General features: G+C 47.8%; 2 protein-coding genes and 1 long non-coding RNA gene across 15 annotated transcripts in view; 1 reads left to right on the forward strand and 2 right to left on the reverse strand.

Moving 5' to 3' along the window:
- Positions 1–2,102, reverse strand: part of IQCE (IQ motif containing E) — a 27,547-nt gene extending 25,445 nt beyond the window's left edge. For 5 of the 11 annotated variants that reach the window (XR_015277521.1, XR_015277523.1, XR_015277519.1 and 2 more), the window contains exons 1-2: positions 1,940–2,092; positions 166–213 (exon numbers count right to left, since the gene is read on the reverse strand). Coding sequence is in view for 6 of the 11 variants with exons in the window: in XM_086855032.1 (XP_086711158.1) it covers positions 166–213; positions 1,940–1,981 (90 nt within the window). In the remaining 5 variants the exon portion in view is untranslated. Of the gene's footprint in view, positions 1–165; positions 214–1,939 lie in introns of all 11 variants that reach the window. The other 6 variants (XM_023936817.2, XM_086855031.1, XM_086855029.1 and 3 more) reach the window with 2 other exon arrangements.
- On the forward strand, positions 1,984–10,601 carry BRAT1 (BRCA1 associated ATM activator 1). 3 transcript variants are annotated; one of them, XM_086855026.1, is made up of 13 exons: positions 1,984–2,714; positions 3,020–3,174; positions 3,893–4,040; positions 4,910–5,294; positions 5,385–5,504; positions 5,977–6,068; positions 6,308–6,426; positions 6,913–7,099; positions 7,224–7,297; positions 7,881–7,983; positions 8,256–8,354; positions 9,338–9,516; positions 9,704–10,601. In XM_086855026.1, the coding sequence occupies exons 1-13, from the start codon at positions 2,537–2,539 to the stop codon at positions 10,427–10,429; spliced, it is 2,565 nt and encodes an 854-aa protein (XP_086711152.1). In that variant the 5' UTR covers positions 1,984–2,536; the 3' UTR covers positions 10,430–10,601. The 3 variants fall into 3 exon arrangements, with proteins under 3 accessions (XP_086711152.1, XP_086711154.1, XP_086711153.1); XM_086855027.1 differs by having other exon boundaries at positions 2,132–2,714; positions 3,896–4,040; XM_086855028.1 differs by lacking the exon at positions 3,893–4,040 and having other exon boundaries at positions 2,009–2,714.
- On the reverse strand, positions 3,215–15,105 carry LOC147650064 (uncharacterized). Its single transcript, XR_015277524.1, has 2 exons — positions 13,884–15,105; positions 3,215–8,456 (listed from the first exon to the last, which is right to left on the reverse strand). It is a non-coding gene; the product is annotated as an uncharacterized LOC147650064 (long non-coding RNA).
- Positions 15,106–20,222: the final 5,117 nt, after the last annotated feature.

A 20,222-nucleotide genomic window follows, 5' to 3' on the forward strand; every position in this document is an offset into this window, starting at 1 on the left:
GAGAATGTGGAAGCCAGAATTACTCAAGGATTCAGAGGTTTGTGATTCAAGCCCATTGCAGCACCACTGTTCACTCTCCTCTCTGAGGGGTGCTTGGTGAGCAGGAAGCACCACACAGATGCAGCAGGCATGCAGATGCTTTCTGGAGCATTAATCAAAACTCACCATTGCTGTGTCTGACTCACAGGTTATCACAGACAGGCTGTCATCTCCCTAGGAAACACGGACAGGACATTTGCTATTGACCAACTGCTTGTAATACACATCCAGAAAACTTCTACACTTCAACAAAGTTGGAGCACAATAAATTCAAACAGCAAGCACTGTGACCTCTGTTTCTCTTCCATTGCATTGCTAAAATGTAAACTGTTCAAGATAAAAATGAACCATTTTTCAAAAACACTAAAGTCACTGAAAGATGGTGGGGCTCTTGCTGCAAAAGCCAGCATCAGTTGCTCTAGTACAAATAGTTTTGGGATATTGTGAAAGTCACTTCAGAAATGAACCATCATAGAATGCTTTGGGTTGGAAGGGACCTTAAAGATCATCCAGTTTCAATTTCTGTGCCATGAGCAGGGACACTTTGCACTTGAGTCACAGAGATTTGGCACTGCAGTGCACAGCACTACACCAGCTGAACCTTCAGTTGGCTTTGCATTAATTTCTCCACCATCTAAGCTGCAACTCACTCAGCTCTTCCTCACTCACCTGTCCTACCCCTGCTACACTATGGGAAAGCTCAGTTCCCATATTGAAATGAAGAAGTGCTCAGGCCCAGGGAAAAAATCCTCAAACACAAGGAAGACAAGTTTCCCTCCCTCTCAAATGCAGGCACATCCACAGCTGAAGGAAAATTTCCACTTAGCTTTCAAATTATGTGGATGCTGCCCTCACAGAAAGATCTTTCCCACTTACTGCTGAGTCTGTGGCACTCAGCACCAATCTTTGGACACAAAGAGACTGATATGTACCTGCAAGAGGCAAAGGATGAAGTATTTTTGGAAACCCTGGCTGGCAGAACAGGAGCAAGGATTGACAACAGAGCAGGTTGAAGAGCCTGCCATGCTGGCTGAGAGAGAGCAGGGATGTGTCCTCACACACCAGGCCATACAGTTTTTCATTTCCTGAGGCAATGCTCCTTGCAGCACACTGATTAATTTTGTTATTTTAAGGCGCCTCATTCTGAAATATCTCTCTCCCTAACTGCAGCTATCATATTTGGAATCACAGAATGTGGAGGGTGCTCAGACTTGATAAATGGTAATATGAGAACATTCACCAAGATACAAACGTGCAATAACAGCCCCACCACTATTGCTTGGTAACCTTCACAGTCCCTTTGCTCCTACAAAACAGCCCCAACCTGAGCCACCTACAGCAGGCAACAGAACGTGGGGGCTCCCAAAGGGGCTCAAAACCTCCATCTGGCTGCTGACAGGGTGGGAAACAACCACCAACACAGAATCACAGAATTATTAGGTTGGAAAAGATCATCGAGTCCAACCTATGAGTCAATATCACCTTACCAACCAGACCAGGGCACTGAGTGCCATGTCCAGGCTTCCTTTAAGCACCTCCAGGGACGGCAAATCCACCACTTCCCCAGGCAGCCCATTCCAATATCTAATCATCCTTTCTGTGAAAGAAATTCTTCCTAACGTCCAACCTAAACCTTCCTTGGCGCAGCTTGAGAGTTCGTCACTTGTGTGCCGTGCTGCGGGGCAGTGAGGGAGACACAGGCAGAGCCCGGAGTCCCGCGGGCTGCAGACGGCAGAAGCCATCCCACTCCCCACCCGAGCCATCGTCTCGCCGGCCTGGCAAGCCCGAGGGAGCTCCGAGGTTTTACTCCAACCTGCCGGGAGCGTTTCCTGAGCCGAGCCCGGGCCGAAACAGGCCTAAACCCGGAGCCTTCTCCTCCTCCCCGCCGCTCACTCCTTACCAGCTCCCCCTCCGCGGCCGCCTCGCCGGCCCCCCGGGCCATGGTGGGAGAGTGGCGGGAAGGCCTCACGGGGCGGCGGGGCCGCGGGGGCCCCCTCGGGCCATGGCTGCCGGCTCAGGACTGGGGGCGGCCATGGCTCCCAGCGGCACTTCCGGGTCGCGGTAACCATGGCAATCGCCGCGCAGTGCCAGCGCCCCCCAGCGGCCCGGGGTAGTGGCACACGCGCAGAGCCGGCAGTGCCGAGAGGGGCGCTAGGCCTGGCCGCGGAGCGCGGGTGACACCAAGCGGCCCCACAGCGAGCGAAACCCCAGCGGGCGGCGGAGCGGCCTCTGCGAGGGCTCCGCTCCACTGCCAGGCCAAGAGCTTCAGCCCGAGAGCACTCGGACAAGCCCGGGCAGGGCGCAACCCCACCCCGTGCACCACGGGCGCCATCCCGCGCCCGCCGCCTGTCCCGGGAGCGCCCGGGTCACGCCCCTTGACCGGGCTGTGACCACGCCCCTGCTGCCACAGGCCACGCCCCCTTTGCGACACTCGCCGTGCGGCCGTGCGGGCCCGGGGTCCGTGCCGGTGTCGGTGCCGGGCCCGGTGTCCCCGGCCATGTGCGACCCCCAGTCCCGGTTCGTGGCCCGGGCCCGCCGCCGCTTCGCCATGACCCGCGAGTGCGCCGTGCTGCTGCCCGGTGTCTGCGCCGCCCTGGCCGACCCGCGGCAGCCCGGCCTCGACGACACCTGCCTGGAGAAGCTGCTGGACTGGTTCCGCAGCCTGACGTGGTTCGGTGAGTGCCGGGGGCTGGTCCGAGGGGAGCGGAGGTCCATCACGGAATTCCAGAATAGTTCGGGTTGGAAGGCACCTCTGGAGATCATCCAGCATCCTGCCAATGCAGGGTCCCCTAGACGGGAACAGGTCCAGGTGGGATTTGCGTGTCTCCACAACTGTCCGAGGTGCTGTGACACCTGAAAATGCTGTGGTTGAACCCGAATTCATCAGTTCTAACAACTGGCAGGCCTTCCCTCAGCTCAGGGAACCACTTCAATGAGACAGGACAGTCCTGGCAGTGACCTGCTGGTCTCTCCTGGGCAGATGGGACTGTGGAGCTGGTGCAGGATAACCCGTGTCTGACAGAGCTCATCAGCTCCGTGCTGGCCCTGGCAGATCCCAGCCCCGGCATCCTGGCCTTCACCCTGCAGCTGGCCGGGATCCTCGCCTCCTCCGAGAGCCGCTTCCAGCACCTGCAGGTGAGTCGGCCAGCCAGGTACCTGCTGCTGTGTGTCTGCCTCCTCCTGTATGAATGACCCCTGAAAGTGTGCATATTCTGCTTAGTAAATTTATGGAACAACTCAGCAAAAGTGACATGACAACAGAGGCCTGCAATCAGCGTTCCTGTTCAATTCCCACGTAAAGCTGCTTCTCGCAGCTGTCTCACAGCAGCAGGACTGTGAATGCTGATGTGTGGTGCTTCCCATTTTTGGTTTAAAAGAATGTATGGGGTAACACTACTTGACAGCAATCACTACACAGTAGTGTGTCCCAGGACACATCCTGTAGATTTAAACTGCACTAACAAATGCCATTTTCCCTCCATAGAAAGGTGACAGGAAATTTTTGATTCCCTGCAAAAATGAGGGAGCTTTTTAAAGCCTTGCATTCTGCAACAGGATACACATTAATACAAAACCCAAAAGGCTTCCTTTAGGGAAGAGATGTGTGCAGGTGTATAAAGCAGTTTGATGGAACTGATACACATAAGCTATCCCTTAGCACATGAAAACAAAGCAGTTTTGGTTTTGAACACTCTGGTTTGTCCATATGTTGCGTTTAAGCATGAGGTTCTGAAAATTGCCCATTTTAATGAAACTTCTAGCAAGAGGAGGTTTCACTACAGTATTGATACTCTTGACTTGGACAGAGCAGCCCTTTTGCTCAGTGTTTTCTCTGTGTTCTGCCCTGCCTCAGCAGGAGAAGCTGCTGGGGAGGCTCTTTGGCCAGGAGGGGCCGCGGGGCAGCGCGGCGTGGGAGGACGCGTCGGTGCGCAGCGCCTGGCTGAAGGGTGTGCACAGCATGCTGCACCACCAGCCTGCCCTGCACTTCCTCTGCTCCACGGGTGAGTGCTGCTGGGGCTGCCATCCCCCCACATCTGCTGTGTCCCTGCCATTCCAGGCTGTTGCTCACATGTCGAATGAGCAAGATGGGAGTGTTTGTTTATTTAAGATTAAAATAAGCCATTTGTCAGAACACCAAAGTCGTTGAAAGATGTTGGTTAAATTAGCTGAACATTAAGTTAACCTTTGTTAATTTAGTTATGCATTTGTATTTTTTTCTCCAAACACTGAAGGTGGTGCTCTTTTAAGAGAGGAAAGAATCTTACAAAATTACCCTTATAAAATTAAGAGCTATCTGTATTCCTATTTGTAACTGCTACTAAAGGGCACATTTCAGCATGATTTTAGTGCAGAAAAACTAAGCAGAGGCTCATTTTTGTCTTTGTGCTTGCACAAATTTGCAATCCTGTTGTTGTTATGGAAGTATGTAAATTGTGCTGTTAGCACCAACTTTAGATCCCATGTACAGAGGGGCCTAAAAGACTGTATTGGTATTAAAGAGCAGCACAAACTGCTGTCCATGTGATGGGAAAGTGGTACTGATGCTGCTGTTCAGGCTTTTCCTAGTGGTTATGGCCAGAGATGGTACAGGCTCTGTCCATAAATACACATTGAGTGTGCTGTCAACTCTCTTAATGTTACTGATGTTATATTGAAGTCTGATCCTGAGTTATTAAACCCCTGAGGATCTGAAAACAATTTTATCTTCTTCTTCCATTTGCTTGTTCCTAGGGACTGGCTGACTTTGAGTAGAGATTACAAAATAAAGTGTACGGAAATCCCACCATCACCATTTAACGCTGTGTGGTACCTGAATTAGAGTCATAAATGGTTGTTTGTTCCTCCAGTGACTTGTTTTGTTTTCCCACAGGAGGCATGGATGTGATCTTCACTCTGCAAGGTGATCCCAGCCTGTTTGTGGCTTCAGCTGCCAGCCAGCTCCTGGTGCACATGTTCACCTTCTCCCTGGAGTCTGAAACCCCGAAAGCTCTCAGTACAAAGGACTGTGAGTGGCCAGCGTGTGCCCAGATGATTGTCAAGCACATAGAAGAGTCACTTCAGTCCAGCTCTGCCTCTCACATTGAGCAGTCCCTGAAACTGTTGAGCAGTTTGTTTGGCAGTTGTTTTGGCAGTTGTTATGCTTCATGGACTGAAGTCCTTTGGTTAGACATAGCAAAGCAAATAGAATCCTTTCTGCTGGAGGAGACTGTTCAAGCACAGCCTGTGCTGGCGGATCTTTTGCTTAACGTTGCACGGTAAAGATCTTCTGGCACCTTGGAGCCTGTGCTGACATAGATCTGTTTGCCACCATGGAATAGGTTACACTTACACTTCTGTCTTCTCAGGTCCCCTGTGTTTTGTGGCACTGAAGGCAGCTTTTGGGCATTAGTAACTTCTGCTCTGGAACACTTAACCCCAGTACAAGCAGGTCCTCTGGCAGTGGGACTTTTGAAGCTCTGCAAATGGTAGGACTTACTGCAATGAAATTTCTGCAATATGCAGGTGTTTCTGCTCCATGATTCTCCTTTAGATAGTGAAAAAGCAGCAGAAAATCATCAGATGAATACAGCACATACAGATACTAATTTACAGGCTAAGTAATGCTCATATTCTAAGATAGAAGGACACTCTTTTGTTGACAAGATATGCCTCTCTCCCAGCCTCCTTGCACAGGATCTCACTCTCTATTTGCTTAACTTGATAAAGCAGCTTCTAAATTCCAGAGCAATTTGTCCTCTGCTTTCAGTTAGCAAGGGGATCTTAGAAAAAGGTTCCCTTCTGCTATCTGAAGGTCCCCTACTGTTTTTGTTGCTCTGTCATTGCTGGCTTGTTTAAAAGCCTGCATGAAAAGCATTGTCCTGCTCAGCATTTGGGAGCAGGTATTTGGGAAGGAATTGAAGTGTACTTGTGTTGGTAACTGCTGTTTCCTCCTTGAAGCCCACAAGATGTCAGAATTCAGGCACTGACTGTTCTGCTTCAGCCAATGGACTGTATTTTGAGAGCAGCCTCCCAGCCTCTGGAATGTGCAGGTACAGTTGTGACAGAAAAGTTAGAGGCCAGTGTTCTTGCCAGTATTTTAAGCGCCTGGTGCAGACCAAACTGGAGGAAAAATAGTAGGAGGAGTCAAGGACAGTAGCAGTGTTCATGGTAAATCCTACTGCCAGTTGCATTTGAAGGGATATTCATACTACATCGCCTGAATATCTTGGTATTCACAGCCTTTTCTATTCATTGATGACTTGAGCTCTTCCCTTCTTTGGTCCTCTAGGTTTGCTGGATGAGTCTGTCAGTGATCCTGTCACTGTTGAAAGTCTTCTGTCCTCCAAGACATCTTGTGCTGGTCTCCTGTGTCAGACCTTGGCTCACCTGGAGAAGCTGCTGTCTCTGGTAACATTCAGAGAGAGAAAAAAACAGCCTGGGAATCAAACTTGAAAGACAGCGTTAAGATGGTTGCAAACTTTTGCAGTAGAGCATAACAATGTGGAGAGGAGTTGGCAGTGAGGGTTTCCATAGTTAAAGGAAATTTAGCACAGCAGGCTCTGAATAGAAAAACAGAGGGATACTGAGACTCTTAAAGAGGGACTGGTCTTAAGTTTTAAATTTGTCTTGATGAGCTTTGTTAGCAAAGCTTATTTGTATTGCAGTTATTGATCCTGAGAAGAAACACAAATTGAACTGCTTTCCCAAGCAGTGGGAAGAGTCTCCTTCTATCTGTGCAATAGTTCTTGGAAGAGAGGAAGATTTGCAGTTATTGACACTGTGGTACCTGAAGAACTCACTAGAATTTGCAATTTTTGCTGCCTTCTGACTTAAAACTGCTCTGTACTTGAGACTGTTGCTGGAAACTCTTTTCTTTTCTTTCTCACCCATTAGAAACATTTAAGAGTGGATTTACCCTGTGTGTCTTTGCTGCGCTCTCTCATGACAATATTGCAATTCTGCAATGGCTTCCTGAGCCCAACTTCTCCTCTGGGAAGCAAAATAAGCCGGAATTTGGTCAATTGCTTCAGAGTGCAGAAGTCAGCTCTTGATGTCCTTGCAGCACTCTCAGAGAAAAAAGGTGAGTTAATCTTTGCTTTCTTGTCCAAAACAGTTGTACAATTCTGTGCCTTTTGTATTTCAACAGGGATTTGGCTGCTCCATCTCTCAGTATCAGTCCTTTGGGTTTGTTTTCTCTGTTTCAGACTGTGACACACTCATAGGAAGTCTGTTTGATGTCCTTCTAGCATATCTGCAGAGTCCAAACACCTGCCCTACTGTGAGTATAGAACTAGGGAGAGATCCAAGTCTATTAGCCTGCCCCAGTGGGGTATAATTCTGAGAAAGGGTTTGACTGCACTTTTTTCTTAGCACACTTTGTGTTAGAATATGTAGAACACTTGTCCTGGGTGGCTTGCAGAAAACAGCTAAAATTGTAATGAGTGAGTAACTGACCAGTACATTGAGACTTCCTGAGAGGAATGGAGCCATCATGTCTAAGAGTAGCACTGACATGCCCAACTTGATATGGTCATGAGGTATTGAATTCTTTTTATGAGGGGGATTTGGTTTTTTTGCTTTGATTTGTTTGAATGACTCTGATGGCAGCTGAAAATCCAAAGCTGGAGGTACTAGAACTTCATAATACTAAACTGAACACAGGGATTTTTCTAGGTGTTTGTTAGAAATTATATTTAAGCACCATTTATTTGTGGCTGGCTTCATAGTAAGGAGGCATGTGCATTTGTTTACTCTGAGAATTTCTCTGTAAGTTTGAGGCTAAAATGAATTTTACCTTTAAAGGCATAAAGGCAACACTGCCTCCTCCTGTAGTAAAGTCAATCTGCTTTACTTTGCTTCAGGTTCTAAAGAAAACCTTTCAAGCTACATCCAAGTGGTTGGTGCACTTACAGGAACTGTCCTGCTCCAACAGTCAGTGGCAACAAACTGAGAAGATTTTGGAAGGTAATGAAGCTGTTCCAGCTGGGACAAACAGCAGCTAGTGGCACACATGAAATCTTTGCCTTTCCTCTCAAAGCACTGGATTCACTTATTCACAGTTATGTTGAATTTAAGTTTAGCTGCCCAAATAGTGCTTTGCAGAACTCTGGGAGAAGCACACAGCAGCAGCAAAAGGGATTGTATCAGATGAAATGATGCAGAGGTTGTACACTGAGTGCTTCAGTAAGGCTTGTTGCATTTCATGTCTGTTCAGGTTTGTCACTTGCCTTTTACAGATGTGTTTGTGGTGCTCCAGAAACGTTTGTGCAGTCCTTGCTGGGAAGTAAGAGATTCTTCCCTGGAATTCCTCACTGCCATGGTTAAGTGTTTGAGAGGTAGGTGTAAAGATTTACCAGTACAGATTTGAGGAGTATTTCTTTTAATGCTGTGAAAGTCAGTCAGGCTGGTGAAGCATCTTTTGACCTGTAACTGGAGGGCTGAGAAAAGAAAGAAGTCAAAATTTTTACTCTGATCATGATAAAAATCTGACAAAAATGTTAATAAACTTAGCCTGCTTTTTCTGTTGAACTCAGATTGCTGTGCCTGCCTTAATGGCAGTTTTGTTGAGTTAAACTGAGGGGTGTTGAGACATGTCTGTCAAGGCAGGTGACAGTGCTTAATGGCAGATAATACTTTCTGGTTCTTAGTTTGCTCTGCACTCGAGTCTGCTTTCTTTCAGCAGGCTGGGGGCTGGGCTTTAGGAGGCTAAAAGCCTAGACCTACTTTATATGCTTGGGAATAATTACTGATTTTCTGCTTTACTGATAGCTCAGGCATGGCAGCAGGTAGCACTGAGGCAATGCTAATTTTCTTAAGGTAGCTCTGCGATGTTGGAAGGGAGGGGAATGTTGTCAACTGCTTTTGTCCCCAGGTCACAAAGGAAGCATCCAGCACACTCAGCTGCATTAGCACTTTACCTGCAGCCCCTCTCAGTGCTGCAGTTACTTTGTTTTCTCTGTCATATGCTTGACAACAGGAAAGGAGGACTATTTTTTCCTCCTTGAAGCAAAGGCATGAATTTGATGAGGCTGGAACCATGTCCCCACTTGCCCACAGAAAGTTCTTTCTTGTTGCTAAAACAACTCTAAGTGACATTTTCCAAGTTCCAGTGTCTGTCAGGGCTTGACTAAAAGCTGCTGGGAGAGGGGGAGCCTGACACAGAGATGTTCCTGGTCCCTGCAGCAGCTCCTCTCCCTGGCAGCTGTCCCTGCAGGCAGTGGTCATCCTTGTATGAGGCAAAGGACTCTTTGCATTGGAAACAGCTTCATGCTTAGAGGAAATAAAGTCCCACTTCTTTGGATTGCTGTCTTGTTCACAGACCAGAAGGAGTTCAGGCAGTGTCTCCTGTCCTCAGAGGTGCTGAGGCTCACAGAAAACCTGCTGGAGGACCCGGAGAGCTACGTGCGAGCGAGCGCCGTGACTGCGGTGGGACACCTGGCCCTCGTTACTTGCTTTGCTCCAGAGTCACCTGCCATAGGCAATCAATATAACAAAGAGGTAGGAAAACCTTTTCTGCATGAGCAGAATTACCCATCAGTTTACTGCTGTACTGTTTATAACTTTATTCACAAGTTACCTGTTCATGCAGGCAGATTGCACAACCAGTAATGACAAGATTTTTTCACCTCTGCTGTTCTTCTTTCCGTGTTCCTCCCCTCACTGTGCTTTGTCTTTTTGCATCTAGGGCATTGTAGCAAAGCTTCAGGAAATCTTGTCAACAGACTCAGAGGGTTTTCCTCGAAGGGCTGTGATCAGCATGTTCACCAAGTGGCTGAGAGAAGGCTGCACAGGTCAGCTGGAAGATACAGAGCAGTTTGTCTCTAGAGTCATCCAGACTGTGGAGCATGACCTAGACTGGGAAGTCAGACTTGGTGGTTTGGAGCTGGTTGAACTTTTCTGTAGTCAGACCATTTGCCAGCTTTCCCAGTGTCCCTATGCTCCTGTCTCCTCTGCAGTCACAAGTTCCACCCTGCAGAACGAGCTGCTGCAGGTGTTTTGTCGAGCAAAGCTGTTTGGGTTTTTGTTTGGATCTTTGTGTGACTGTGACAAACCCGTGGGGCAGAGAGCCTGTGATGTGCTGGTTGGCTTGAGAGGTCATTTCTACCCCACAAGTACTTTGGAGAATCCACAAGAGATTGAAGATTCACCTGCAGGACGTGGCATTGCCTGGTTACAGAGGACACTAAGACAGGGTTCTCTGGCTCAGAACTTCCCCACAGATGGTGGTGATGGGGTGGATTTCCAAGATCCAGAGAGCATGATGTTAGCTCTGGGTGCAATAGACTTACTGGAGCTGCATGATGAGCTAAATAAAAGTAGTGACCATGTGGAGGAAAGCCCTCAATCCCTCTTACAGGACATCCTTGCTGCTGTAAGGACCATAGAGGATAATGAAGTTGACTGTTACTGAACAGGTTTTGCTCTGAGGGAGCAGTGTCTAAGCAGTTTTCTTCTGGAGGAGAAGGATGGTTTTGTTAGCTGTTAAATGGGTTAGAAAACCTTTGCTTTAATACTGGTGAATTTTTTTTTTGTTAAAAAGTGTCATTTCCAATAAACTGTTGTTTCTTTTTCAAAGTAAAAAACATTGAGAATGGCATTTGTTGGTTTTTTAAAAGTTTTTTAAGAAAGCACCAGACCATGCCTACATAAGGAAGCATTTAAAAAAAACAAAAGAGTGACTGAAAACAAGCTGTTGCAGGCTCCTTTTAGAGCCAGAGTAGCTAAAACTGATGGAGACTGGTTTTAAGGGACACTTGTTTTGACCTTTCTGTATTTATTCTAAAAACAGAGCTCTCAGCTTCCCTTGTGCATTTTGAGGTCTAGAGCAGAAGGTGGCATTTAAGGAGTCAAAAGCTGATCATCCTTAGCATTACAAATTTTCTCCTATAGATCACAGACTTGTTTGATCTCAGCAGTGACACCAACATGCTGACTTTGGTTTTAATTGAAGCCAGAAGCAAGTCCATTTTGCTGATATTTTTTTTCAAGTGCTCCTATTTTCCATTCCTGAAGTAACTCAGATAGTTTCTAACTTTTGAGAGAAACTTACACTTAAAGCTTTTTCAAGGCAAGTTTGATCTGTGATTAGCTTTGGTAACAATTAGAAACCAGTAGACATAGTGTGAATGGCAACATGATTTTCTGAGAAAAAAATTCCTGTTTTTTTTAAAATCCTGGGGAAGAGTGCAGTTTGCAACTTACTCCAGTATCTTGCCATGTGCTAAGAAGCTTTCTGCAGCCTAGAAAAAACCCCAAACCCAACAGTATCTTTAGCAGTAGATCAAACCATGGTGGGCTCTTTTCCAGCACTGAGGTGTTTCTGAGCATCCTGTATCTTCCTGCAGCCTGTGGAGTCAGGAACATGATGCTGATTTTGGGGCAGTGGAGGCTGGTGCATCCAAAGCAGTGAAAGGACTTGGACAATCTGCTCCCTGCAGCAGTACAGTGGACTGAGGTGTAGTTTGGATCTCTTGCTGCTGAAGCTGAAGGTTTGCTCTGTGCCTTTTGAGGAAAGCAGCATACTTGCCTATTGCTCTGTGCACAGCTTTGTGTGTGACAGAGCCCTTGGGTTTTGTACCAGCAGCTGTTTTTAGGAGAGAATAGCTCTGCTTCTGACACACAATTCTACCTGAGATGGGTCTGCACCTGGCAAAAGACAGAAGATACTAAAATTCAGGGCTTTTCCTGCCACTGTGTTCATCTCAGAAATGGAAAGGGTTAGTGAGAGAGCAGGGACGTGCTTTTAAAGAAGTGTGGGGCGTTTGTGGAGTTCCAGCAGTCCTGTCCAGTGAAGGCACTGCAGTTCCAAAAGCAGCATTCTGTGTTGACAGTAGCTCAGCTGTGCTCCAGGAGAGGAGGCAGCAGGTTGCTGGGTGAACCCCTCCCTCCTGTTCAACACTGGAATTCTTGTCATTTCAGAGCTGTGCACTTTAGGAGACTCCAAGGAGTTATTCAGATATCAGCAAATTGAAAAAGTGAGTTGTTACAGAAGGAAAATTCACTGCTTATTACCAAGGTCTCTCAACTCCCAGACCTATTAATTTTTCATGGAACTCTTTTTTCTTTTTAATCAGCTGGGGTGAGAGTGACATTATGTTTGTAGCATTTGCCAATGATTTTGCAGTCCAAAATCATGCTTATACACTTGTACACTAAAAACCAAATGTACAACAAGCTTGGGGGGGCTCCTTATCTTTAGAAGGGGTATTAAGGATTTGTTTCCTCTTTCATTAGAAACAGGTCTCCAGCAACTCTGTCACAGTGCTGACTCTGTATCTCTGTCCTGTCTGAGCTCCCTGCTCTGCCTTTTGTTTTCTCTGCTGCTGCAGTGACAGTGGAGTCCCACAGACACCAAGGTGCTGGCACTGCCATCCAGCACCTGATAGCTGGGAGAAACAGGAAGGGTCATGGATGTCTGGGCAGTGTGTGGAACAAATGCCCAAGGCTAGAGAGATTAAGGGACATGAAAGCAAACTAAAAACTCCACAGTTCTTTCTACAGAAAACAATGGGGTGGGATTTTTGAGCTGGAAATTTAGCTACCAAGTTTATGAATACACACCAAAACAGCTACTGATGTGGGTCTTCCCTCATGCTGGGATATCCTCTCTAGGACGCCCATCTGCACACACTTGAGGACTCATACAAGCCCTACCCTACTTGGTTACACTCACAACTTATTTTAAACCCACTTCTTACCTACCCAGACTTTTTTTTGCAGTTCCACAAGATCCTTATCCTAGCCACAGAGCTTCCTGCTGGGTTAAGAATTGCACTCTGCAGTCTTGCCAAGGAGCTGTGGTCATGCTTCACCTGGGGAGAGGCTTGGCTCCCAAGGACACAGCTCTGAGCAGCTCTGGCTGCCCCCAGGTGCATCCTGAGCATTCACTTCAGCAAGTGCCATTGTTATTTAACCACAGCACAACAGTTGTCCCTCCAGAAACTACCACCAGCTCGCTCTGGCACACAGCATAGAGGAGGAGGAAGGTATCTTCCAGCTGACCTGGTTGCCTGGCCTGCTCTCATGGACATTTTGGGATGGATTTCTCTGGAAACTCCAGGGTTCATCCCATCAGAGCTGTGTTCAGTTCCTGCAGGAGGCAGGCACCACTGAGAGCTTTTCCAACACCCACAGAGCTGATGCTGGCAGAGGCTGTGCCCAGACATGGGCCTCAATGCAAGAGGATACCAGGCTCAGGACTGTCCTTGGTTTTTAAGTAAGCTGTGAATAGCCAGCAGGAGAAATACAGGTGGTATTGACAAAAAAACACCACAGCTTAAAAAAGAATTGCATCTCTGGTGGCTGGTGCTGTGACAGAAGAAAATTTCAAAGCTTATTTCAGCTCTTTATCTGCACAGGAGCAATGTTGTATTGTCTGATCTGTACATAGGTGGGAAATTCCTAGAGTTGCTTTCAACATATTTCAGCAAAGCTCTGAAGAAAGGATTTATCCTTTAACTGCTCCAACTCAGACACTAGAGAGAATAAGCATCTTTGGCTCAGCCCTACACTAGCAATGGCTTTATGAAAGCTGCCAAAGGAATGGCTGTTAATTTTCTGGTTTAATACACTAGACATTTACAATACAAAGAATATTCTTTGCCTAATTACACTAATTGCACAACTTAGTCAAAAATGGGCCATAAATGTCTAGGGCTGTTGCTTCAGCTTAGATATACGTGATCTGTGATTACAGATCAATTTGTGCACACCCATGCAATTCCTTCTATCCTCCTCTGATAAAATTTGCTCTACCTTTCAATACATATTCATCAAGGCTTCTAAAAAACGGTGTGCATTAGAGAGGAACTCATCAAACAGCTTCACTGCAGAAGATCTCAGCAATTTCCAGTGGAAAAACTTACCAGTAGCAGCAGCTCTGTGGTCTGTGTCATTTCCCCTCCGAGCAGTGGGTTTTGTCTTCTGCTGAGAAATAAAGCCCCACTTCAGCAGGGCCAGGCCTGTGTCAGCTGTGCTGCCCCAGAGGCAGGACAGGTCCTGCCTTTAACCTTGGGGCCAGCACACAGAGAAATGGGATTTGAAGGAGCGGTGTGTTCATGTGGACAAGGCAGAGCAGAGCTGAGGATGTGCAACTGTAAGGAAACACAGCCTGGGGGCTCTCCTAAATCCCCCTGATGGAGGGGGACCTCACCAAGGGTCCCTGCAGAGCTACAGGTGCAAGTACACAACAGCTTCAGTTAAAGCAAATTGAAATGAAACAGTGTTTCTATCCATCATACCAGTACTCACTCTCTGCTCAGAGCACACCAGCTGAAAGGGTTTATTTACATAATAATGAACATATAACAGGGCTGCAAAGATACCTTTCACATCTCTGCCTCCAAAACAAGCCCATCCAAACCAAGTTATTCCCTGGTTGCCTGGTTGGTAACCTCCATGCCAGGCAGGAGCCCAATGTCTGGCACAGGGGGTGCACCCACGTCTTTGAGACACATTTGTTGGTCAGATCAGGTCAGACCAGGTGTTAAACCACGACCTTAACCAGTCCCTATAGAGGGTCAGAGCTTGAACTCCCATAGGTTTGACCCTTTTCCCTCATTGTCAATGCAGGTGGGAATTACCCTCAGGAGACAGAAACCTTCAATCCCCAGTTCTCCCATCTCATTATCTTCCACTCCTCACATTTCCAGTCCCCACTGCCCCCATACACCCTGAGCTCTCAGGCTGGGTCAGCAGGAGGGAGCAGGGATCTGGTGCTGCTGTGCACAGAGACATCCAGGCTTGCCCAGGCTGGTCCCTCCTTTCTGCACTCAGAGCTTTGGCCTCAAACCAGCTTCTGAGCAGGGCTGGGAGGATGAAGGAGCTGCAGAGCCAGGCCTGGCAGATGGTGAATGCAGGCTGTACATCTTGAAGCATGACTTGGCCCAGCCAAGCCAGCTCCTGAACAAACCCTTATTAAGCTGCATTAGCCATCACTCATGAAATCTTCCAATTTAGCCCTTGTAGGCTGGGCACAGGTGAGTCCTAAAGCCCATCACTCTCGATAACAAACACCCTTGATAGGACTGATCTCGTCGTTACAACTCTCATTACGTGCCAACAACAAAAGAGCTGCAGTTAAAACACAAATGGCAGCGGTTGCTAAGTCACAACATCCATCACAGCCCTGTGACAAACAGCTGTGGCTGCACAGCAATCCCGCCTTGTCCATGTAACTGAGGGTAAAAATGCTGTTTTCATTACTGTCTAGTAACCTTAACTTTGACCCAACAGAGTATTTTGTGCTCTAGGTTCTGATAAAGAGCCCTGTGAAAACAAGGCTAAATCTTCCCCTGAAACCAGCTGAAGTGAATTTGATTCAAAATACCTTTAATATTGCATGCTCTTTCAACATAATTTCTTCACAGTGAAGCAGTGCATAAGACAATATGGTTTTCTCAGTTAAATGGCCCATTTCTGGAAACAGAGAGCAGTGACAGTATTTTCAGTGAGGATCGTGTGAAATAACAACAAAATCAACACAAAACCCCACTTGTCGGCTTCTAAAGGGAACCTGTGGGCTTTGTTGAACACTGAAGCTTTCTGCACTATTTGGAAAAAAACCCAGTAAGATTTCACACCTGTAAACAACATTTATCCTCATAAATAAAGTATTCAAACTGTACATTTAAAATTACACAAAATGATGGTTAAGTCGTTCAGGAGATCCAGCAAGGCACAAAGGCTCCACTTGCTCCAGGGAAAGCAGTGGTGGGAGCAAGGTATTTAAGCACCATTTAGCCTGGGTGAAAACCCCTAGAGCAGAGCAGAGACCCTAATTAGCACGACTGGCAGCTCAGTGCAGCGAGGAAGATTATTTAGGAAAAGAAGGAGGAGAACCAGTGCTGCACCACCTGTACGCAGCAGTTTGCTCACCCTGCACGCTCCTACACGCCGCAGTAAAACCTGTTTGGGGCTGTGCTGGCAGCTGAGACAAAGGGACAGATCCATCACTGTCCTGTGACCAGATCTGAAGTGACCAGGACAAGCCACCAGCCGGGTGCCCAGCGGAGCGAGAAGGCCGCACTTGTGGCCAGGGGAGCCCAGCGTGGCTCCGGCCGCTCCAGCCCCGCTCCTGCCCGAGCTCCCGGCCACAGCTAGCCAAGCAGCAGCTCCCACAGACTACTCTGCTAATTATACCCTTCCCTAATGAATTCTCTTCTGCTCCATCCACGGCAGCCTCAATTTCCAGTGCCAGCAGTAACAGATCCTGCCGACAGCTCGAGGAACGCACGAGTTGCGGTCAAAGCTCACCCGTGTGGATAAAGCCAACTCGACTGCTGCCTTGGGTCCCTGTCTCCATGTCAGCACAGTAAACACTTCTAGTTTGCACATTACACCAGAGTAAAATGTGATTTATTTTCCCCCCTCTATATTTTATCCGAGCACTTTTCCTGGCTGTTCTCATTGCTCAGATTGCTTCACCTCAGTCAAGAAAAACAAGCGTGCCTCACACTGGTGTTAAACCCCTGTGTCTCTGTTCTCCAAATCCTGCAGCAAGGGGTGAAAATTGCAGTGCAGACAAAGGTCTGCCTCTCCAGCAGCATTAAATCAGGCAACTCCAAGGTGCACGGTGTCTGGCTGGCTGCATGAAAGGCACGCTCTCCACGTGTGCTGGAGCTCACCCTCCCTGCTACCACAGACATGGCATTGGGAGGGGATAAAAAGAGAAGCCTCCTGTCACCCTAATTCCTGTTGAGAGCTTCTGCCCCGTAGGGATCAGCCTTGCCTTCCTCCCCAGTTTGGGAGCATCTTCTCCGCCCTTTATTTATTTCAGCGAGATCAAAGATTCATCTCCATGGAAACGTCTGAGCTCAAAGAGTTTCTGCACTACAGCTTTGCATCCTGCACGTAGGGTTTGGCACTGGTTTTTTGAAACAGAAGCTTTGAGATGATCAGCAGTCAGGTCTCTCCAGAAATGGTTTGATGAGCAGTAATCAATAACCTGAGCAGTGTGGGTATGTGTGTCACTAACACACACAGCAGAGTGAGACCCATTCCGCTGTGGAATCTGTGAAGAGCACAGGAGGGACACTGGCAGGACTGCTCTCCAGTAACTGGCACTTTGTCCCCATATTCGATATTTGGTGGGACTCCCAGGAGACCAGAGCCCTGTGGGCAGAGCTGCTGGAGCCCATCACCCTGTGCTGCAGCTCACCCTCAGAAGAGGCAGCTGCAAAGCTGCTTGGATTTACCCAAAGCAAACAGCGAGTGGCCCAGCAAAGACCTCATGAATTCTGCATTCAAACTGCCACCTCTGGGCCAGCAGTGGCTGGGGCACTGGGTCTGTGTCATTCCAGTGATTTCCCTCCCAGTAGCTCTGAGCTCCCATTCCTCCAGCACAGTCACTCCTACAACTAGCTCCCAGGAGAGGGAAAATAAAAAATAATTAAATAAAACAGACATGTTTTGTGCTATTTTTGTTCCCTTTTCAGCTCACCACATGGCCACACAAACTGTTAAACTGTTGTTCTGAGGGCAGGAGCAACCAGCCAGGAGGAAAACTATTCAGACATCCACGGCAGCTGCTGCTGACAGAAAGGGGACGTGGAGCTGCAGCCTCGCAGGAAATCCTGAATTTGACTTAACTCTCACATGAAGAAAAGGAGGACTCATTTACAAGACTCACATTTACACAGGCACGTCCTAGGAAGGGTGGACAGGGAGTGGGGAGCATGTGGGACTGCATTTGCACTGGAGCAGAGCTAAGAGCATCCACCTGGAGAGCATCAGCCAGCACCTGGGGCAGGAGGAAACCCCTTCTCCCAGCGCTGCCAGGGGCACAGATTCCGCTCTTGAGGAAGTCAGGCTTCACCCACTGCTTGAGGCACTGCAGAGCCCCAAGTTGCCCATATGCAGGCAGAATGTGATTTTTATAATCATATTAAAAAATTTCAGAATAGCAACTGTGCAGAGAGCAATCCAGCTGCCAGCATTTAGCCTTATCCTAGGGCACAGGCAGAATATGCCAGCCATGAATTAATACTGCATAAGCTGCACCATGCTGAGTTTCATGGCTTAATTATAAAAGAGAAAGCCATAATCAAGGGATCTGTAAGGCTAATAAATGTTCTGAGAACACCAAATGTGACACAAGAGCCACAGCCAGAGCGACAGGACATGAATGCATTTAAAAAGCACATTAATCACACCCTGTGTATTAATTCACAGTTGGTTTCCAGTGACAGCACTTGGCCTTTAGCCGCCTTTGTAGCGTCACCAGGCACAAGCGGATCCTCGCCCAGCCCAGAGCAAGCTGGGCTGTGGTCAGTTCCTGAGCCAAAAATCACAGCCATGCATCAGCCCAGCGAGACAGAGATGAGCTCTGACCCAAGGCTCTGCAGGCCTGTGGTTCTCCTCTGCCTCGTGCCCCAGCTCAGTTTAGTGCCCACCCCTGTCCTGGCACCCGGAGGTTTCTGGGTCAGTGATGTGTCCACACGGCTGCCCAGCACCAGTCACCTGGCAAAAGGCAGGAAGGGGAAAATCAGGCAAATTCTCCAGTCACCTCTGCAGCAAAATACTTGAAAATGCTTCTGTTTCTCAGTGTCTCCAACTATCTCTGCTCTCCATCTCGTGTTTCGTCTCACTGCAGTGTTTTAATTACGCAGAGCATTGCAGGACTCTGTCTCTCAGTCACAGACCTCCCTCCCTCTGTGCAGAGAGCCTGTTTCACATTACTGACCATGTGAAACTTGGTGTCTCTGCATCTCAGGGAAGACTCAGGGAAAACTCTGATCAGCCTTAAAACTGGGGTGCCACCAAAAACCTCTCCACCTGCACTGTCACACAGCGGTTCCCAAATTCCTCTAGACTGAGATGCCAACGCAGGACATGACCCAGCCCTGAACTGTTGACATCAGCAAGACACTCCCTGAGCTGAAACGCTGCAGGACTCAGTGCCAGACAGGGCTGCCTATAAAGAAACTTGAAATGCTCCCAAACATCCATTTCTGCCCAATGATTTATTGGAATCAGAAAGTTTCCTTTCTTGCAAATCTGCAAATGTCTCAGCCTCTAGCTCTCTACAAAGGGCAGCTCTTCACAGTTCTGTGCCCAAAGATCTGTTATCAAAGATTTATTTCAAAAGAAATAGCTGCCCTTCTTCCCTTACTAATATTCCCAAATTTATCCATGTCCTACTTAACACCTCCTCTGAAACCAGGAAGCAAAAAGCTGTTTTTGCTGGACTCAATAAGTGGACTCTGCTGAATCCCAGGGAACACACAGACCAGATACCAGGCTGAGTTTAAATCCTGGGATGGATTGCTCAGGCAGCAGCCTCCTCTTTTCTCAGTGTTTTAAAGCCTAACCAGGAGCTGAAAGGAACACAATTGTGAAAATAGATAAGTAAATAATCATTCTGTATATTCCCCAGATCTTCTAAGCCAGGCCAAATTTGTACACTGAAGTTGCATTCTCCTGGTAAAAATACATATCTGCCCCCTCTTCTGCCTCTGCAACCATCTGGAGACCTGAAATCAGGCTTCCTCATGGGAATGAATCATGGAGCAGCCACACTGACTTCCTGCAGAGAGACACAAAATCAATGGTAAAAAGTGCAGAAGACCCCTAAAGAAGAGCCTTTAGATTGGCACAAGACAGATTTGGACCAGCTGGTGCCTCCACGTGTGGGCTGATGTATCAAGAGCCTCCAACTCCAGTCAAAACTCTCAGCTCTGAATAAGCCCATAGTATTAGAAGCTGCCCAGATGCACATGAAGCCTGATCTAGCAACTTATTTGCAAATAAATGGCTCCCTTTCATCCTCCCACAGATCTTCTGCCCAGAGTTTTCATCTTCACTCCAGAGCTGTTCTCTTTTTCTCTCTCTTATCTTCTCCTCCAGCATCAGCTGTGGCAGCAGATTGCACTCACTAATCAAAGAGGGGCTGGGCTCTCTCCGTTTGCTCCTTGAAGTCTGTGGCACTACAGTAACACCAGCCAAACATTTGTTTTCATTAAAGCTCCTCCTCGAGCTGCCAACAGAGCCTGGACTGTGCCAGGACACAGCAGAGAGGGACAATTTTGCTGGTCTGGCTCTGCCTTAGGGACAATGATGCCCCCACTCCATCACCTACCAGAAGGTGCCTGCTGCTCTCTGCCTCTCTCCTGTCACCTCCTGCAGAGGGGAGGAAGCTGTTCTTCACTCTGGGAATCCCAAACACAGAAAGTTCTCAAGATCTTTTAAACTCAAGTTTAGATATA

This window comes from Cyanistes caeruleus, chromosome 17 (assembly GCF_971803275.1).
Source record: "Cyanistes caeruleus chromosome 17, bCyaCae1.hap1.1, whole genome shotgun sequence".
Taxonomy (NCBI): Eukaryota; Metazoa; Chordata; class Aves; order Passeriformes; family Paridae; genus Cyanistes; species Cyanistes caeruleus.

Coding starts and splice junctions, on each gene's coding strand:
- BRAT1 (XM_086855026.1), top strand. CDS start 2,537: ATGTGCGACCCCCAGTCCCGGTTCGTGGCCCGGGCCCGCCGCCGCTTC. Junction 2,715..3,019: donor CCGCAGCCTGACGTGGTTCG/GTGAGTGCCGGG, acceptor TCTCCTGGGCAG/ATGGGACTGTGGAGCTGGTG. Junction 4,041..4,909: donor GCACTTCCTCTGCTCCACGG/GTGAGTGCTGCT, acceptor GTTTTCCCACAG/GAGGCATGGATGTGATCTTC.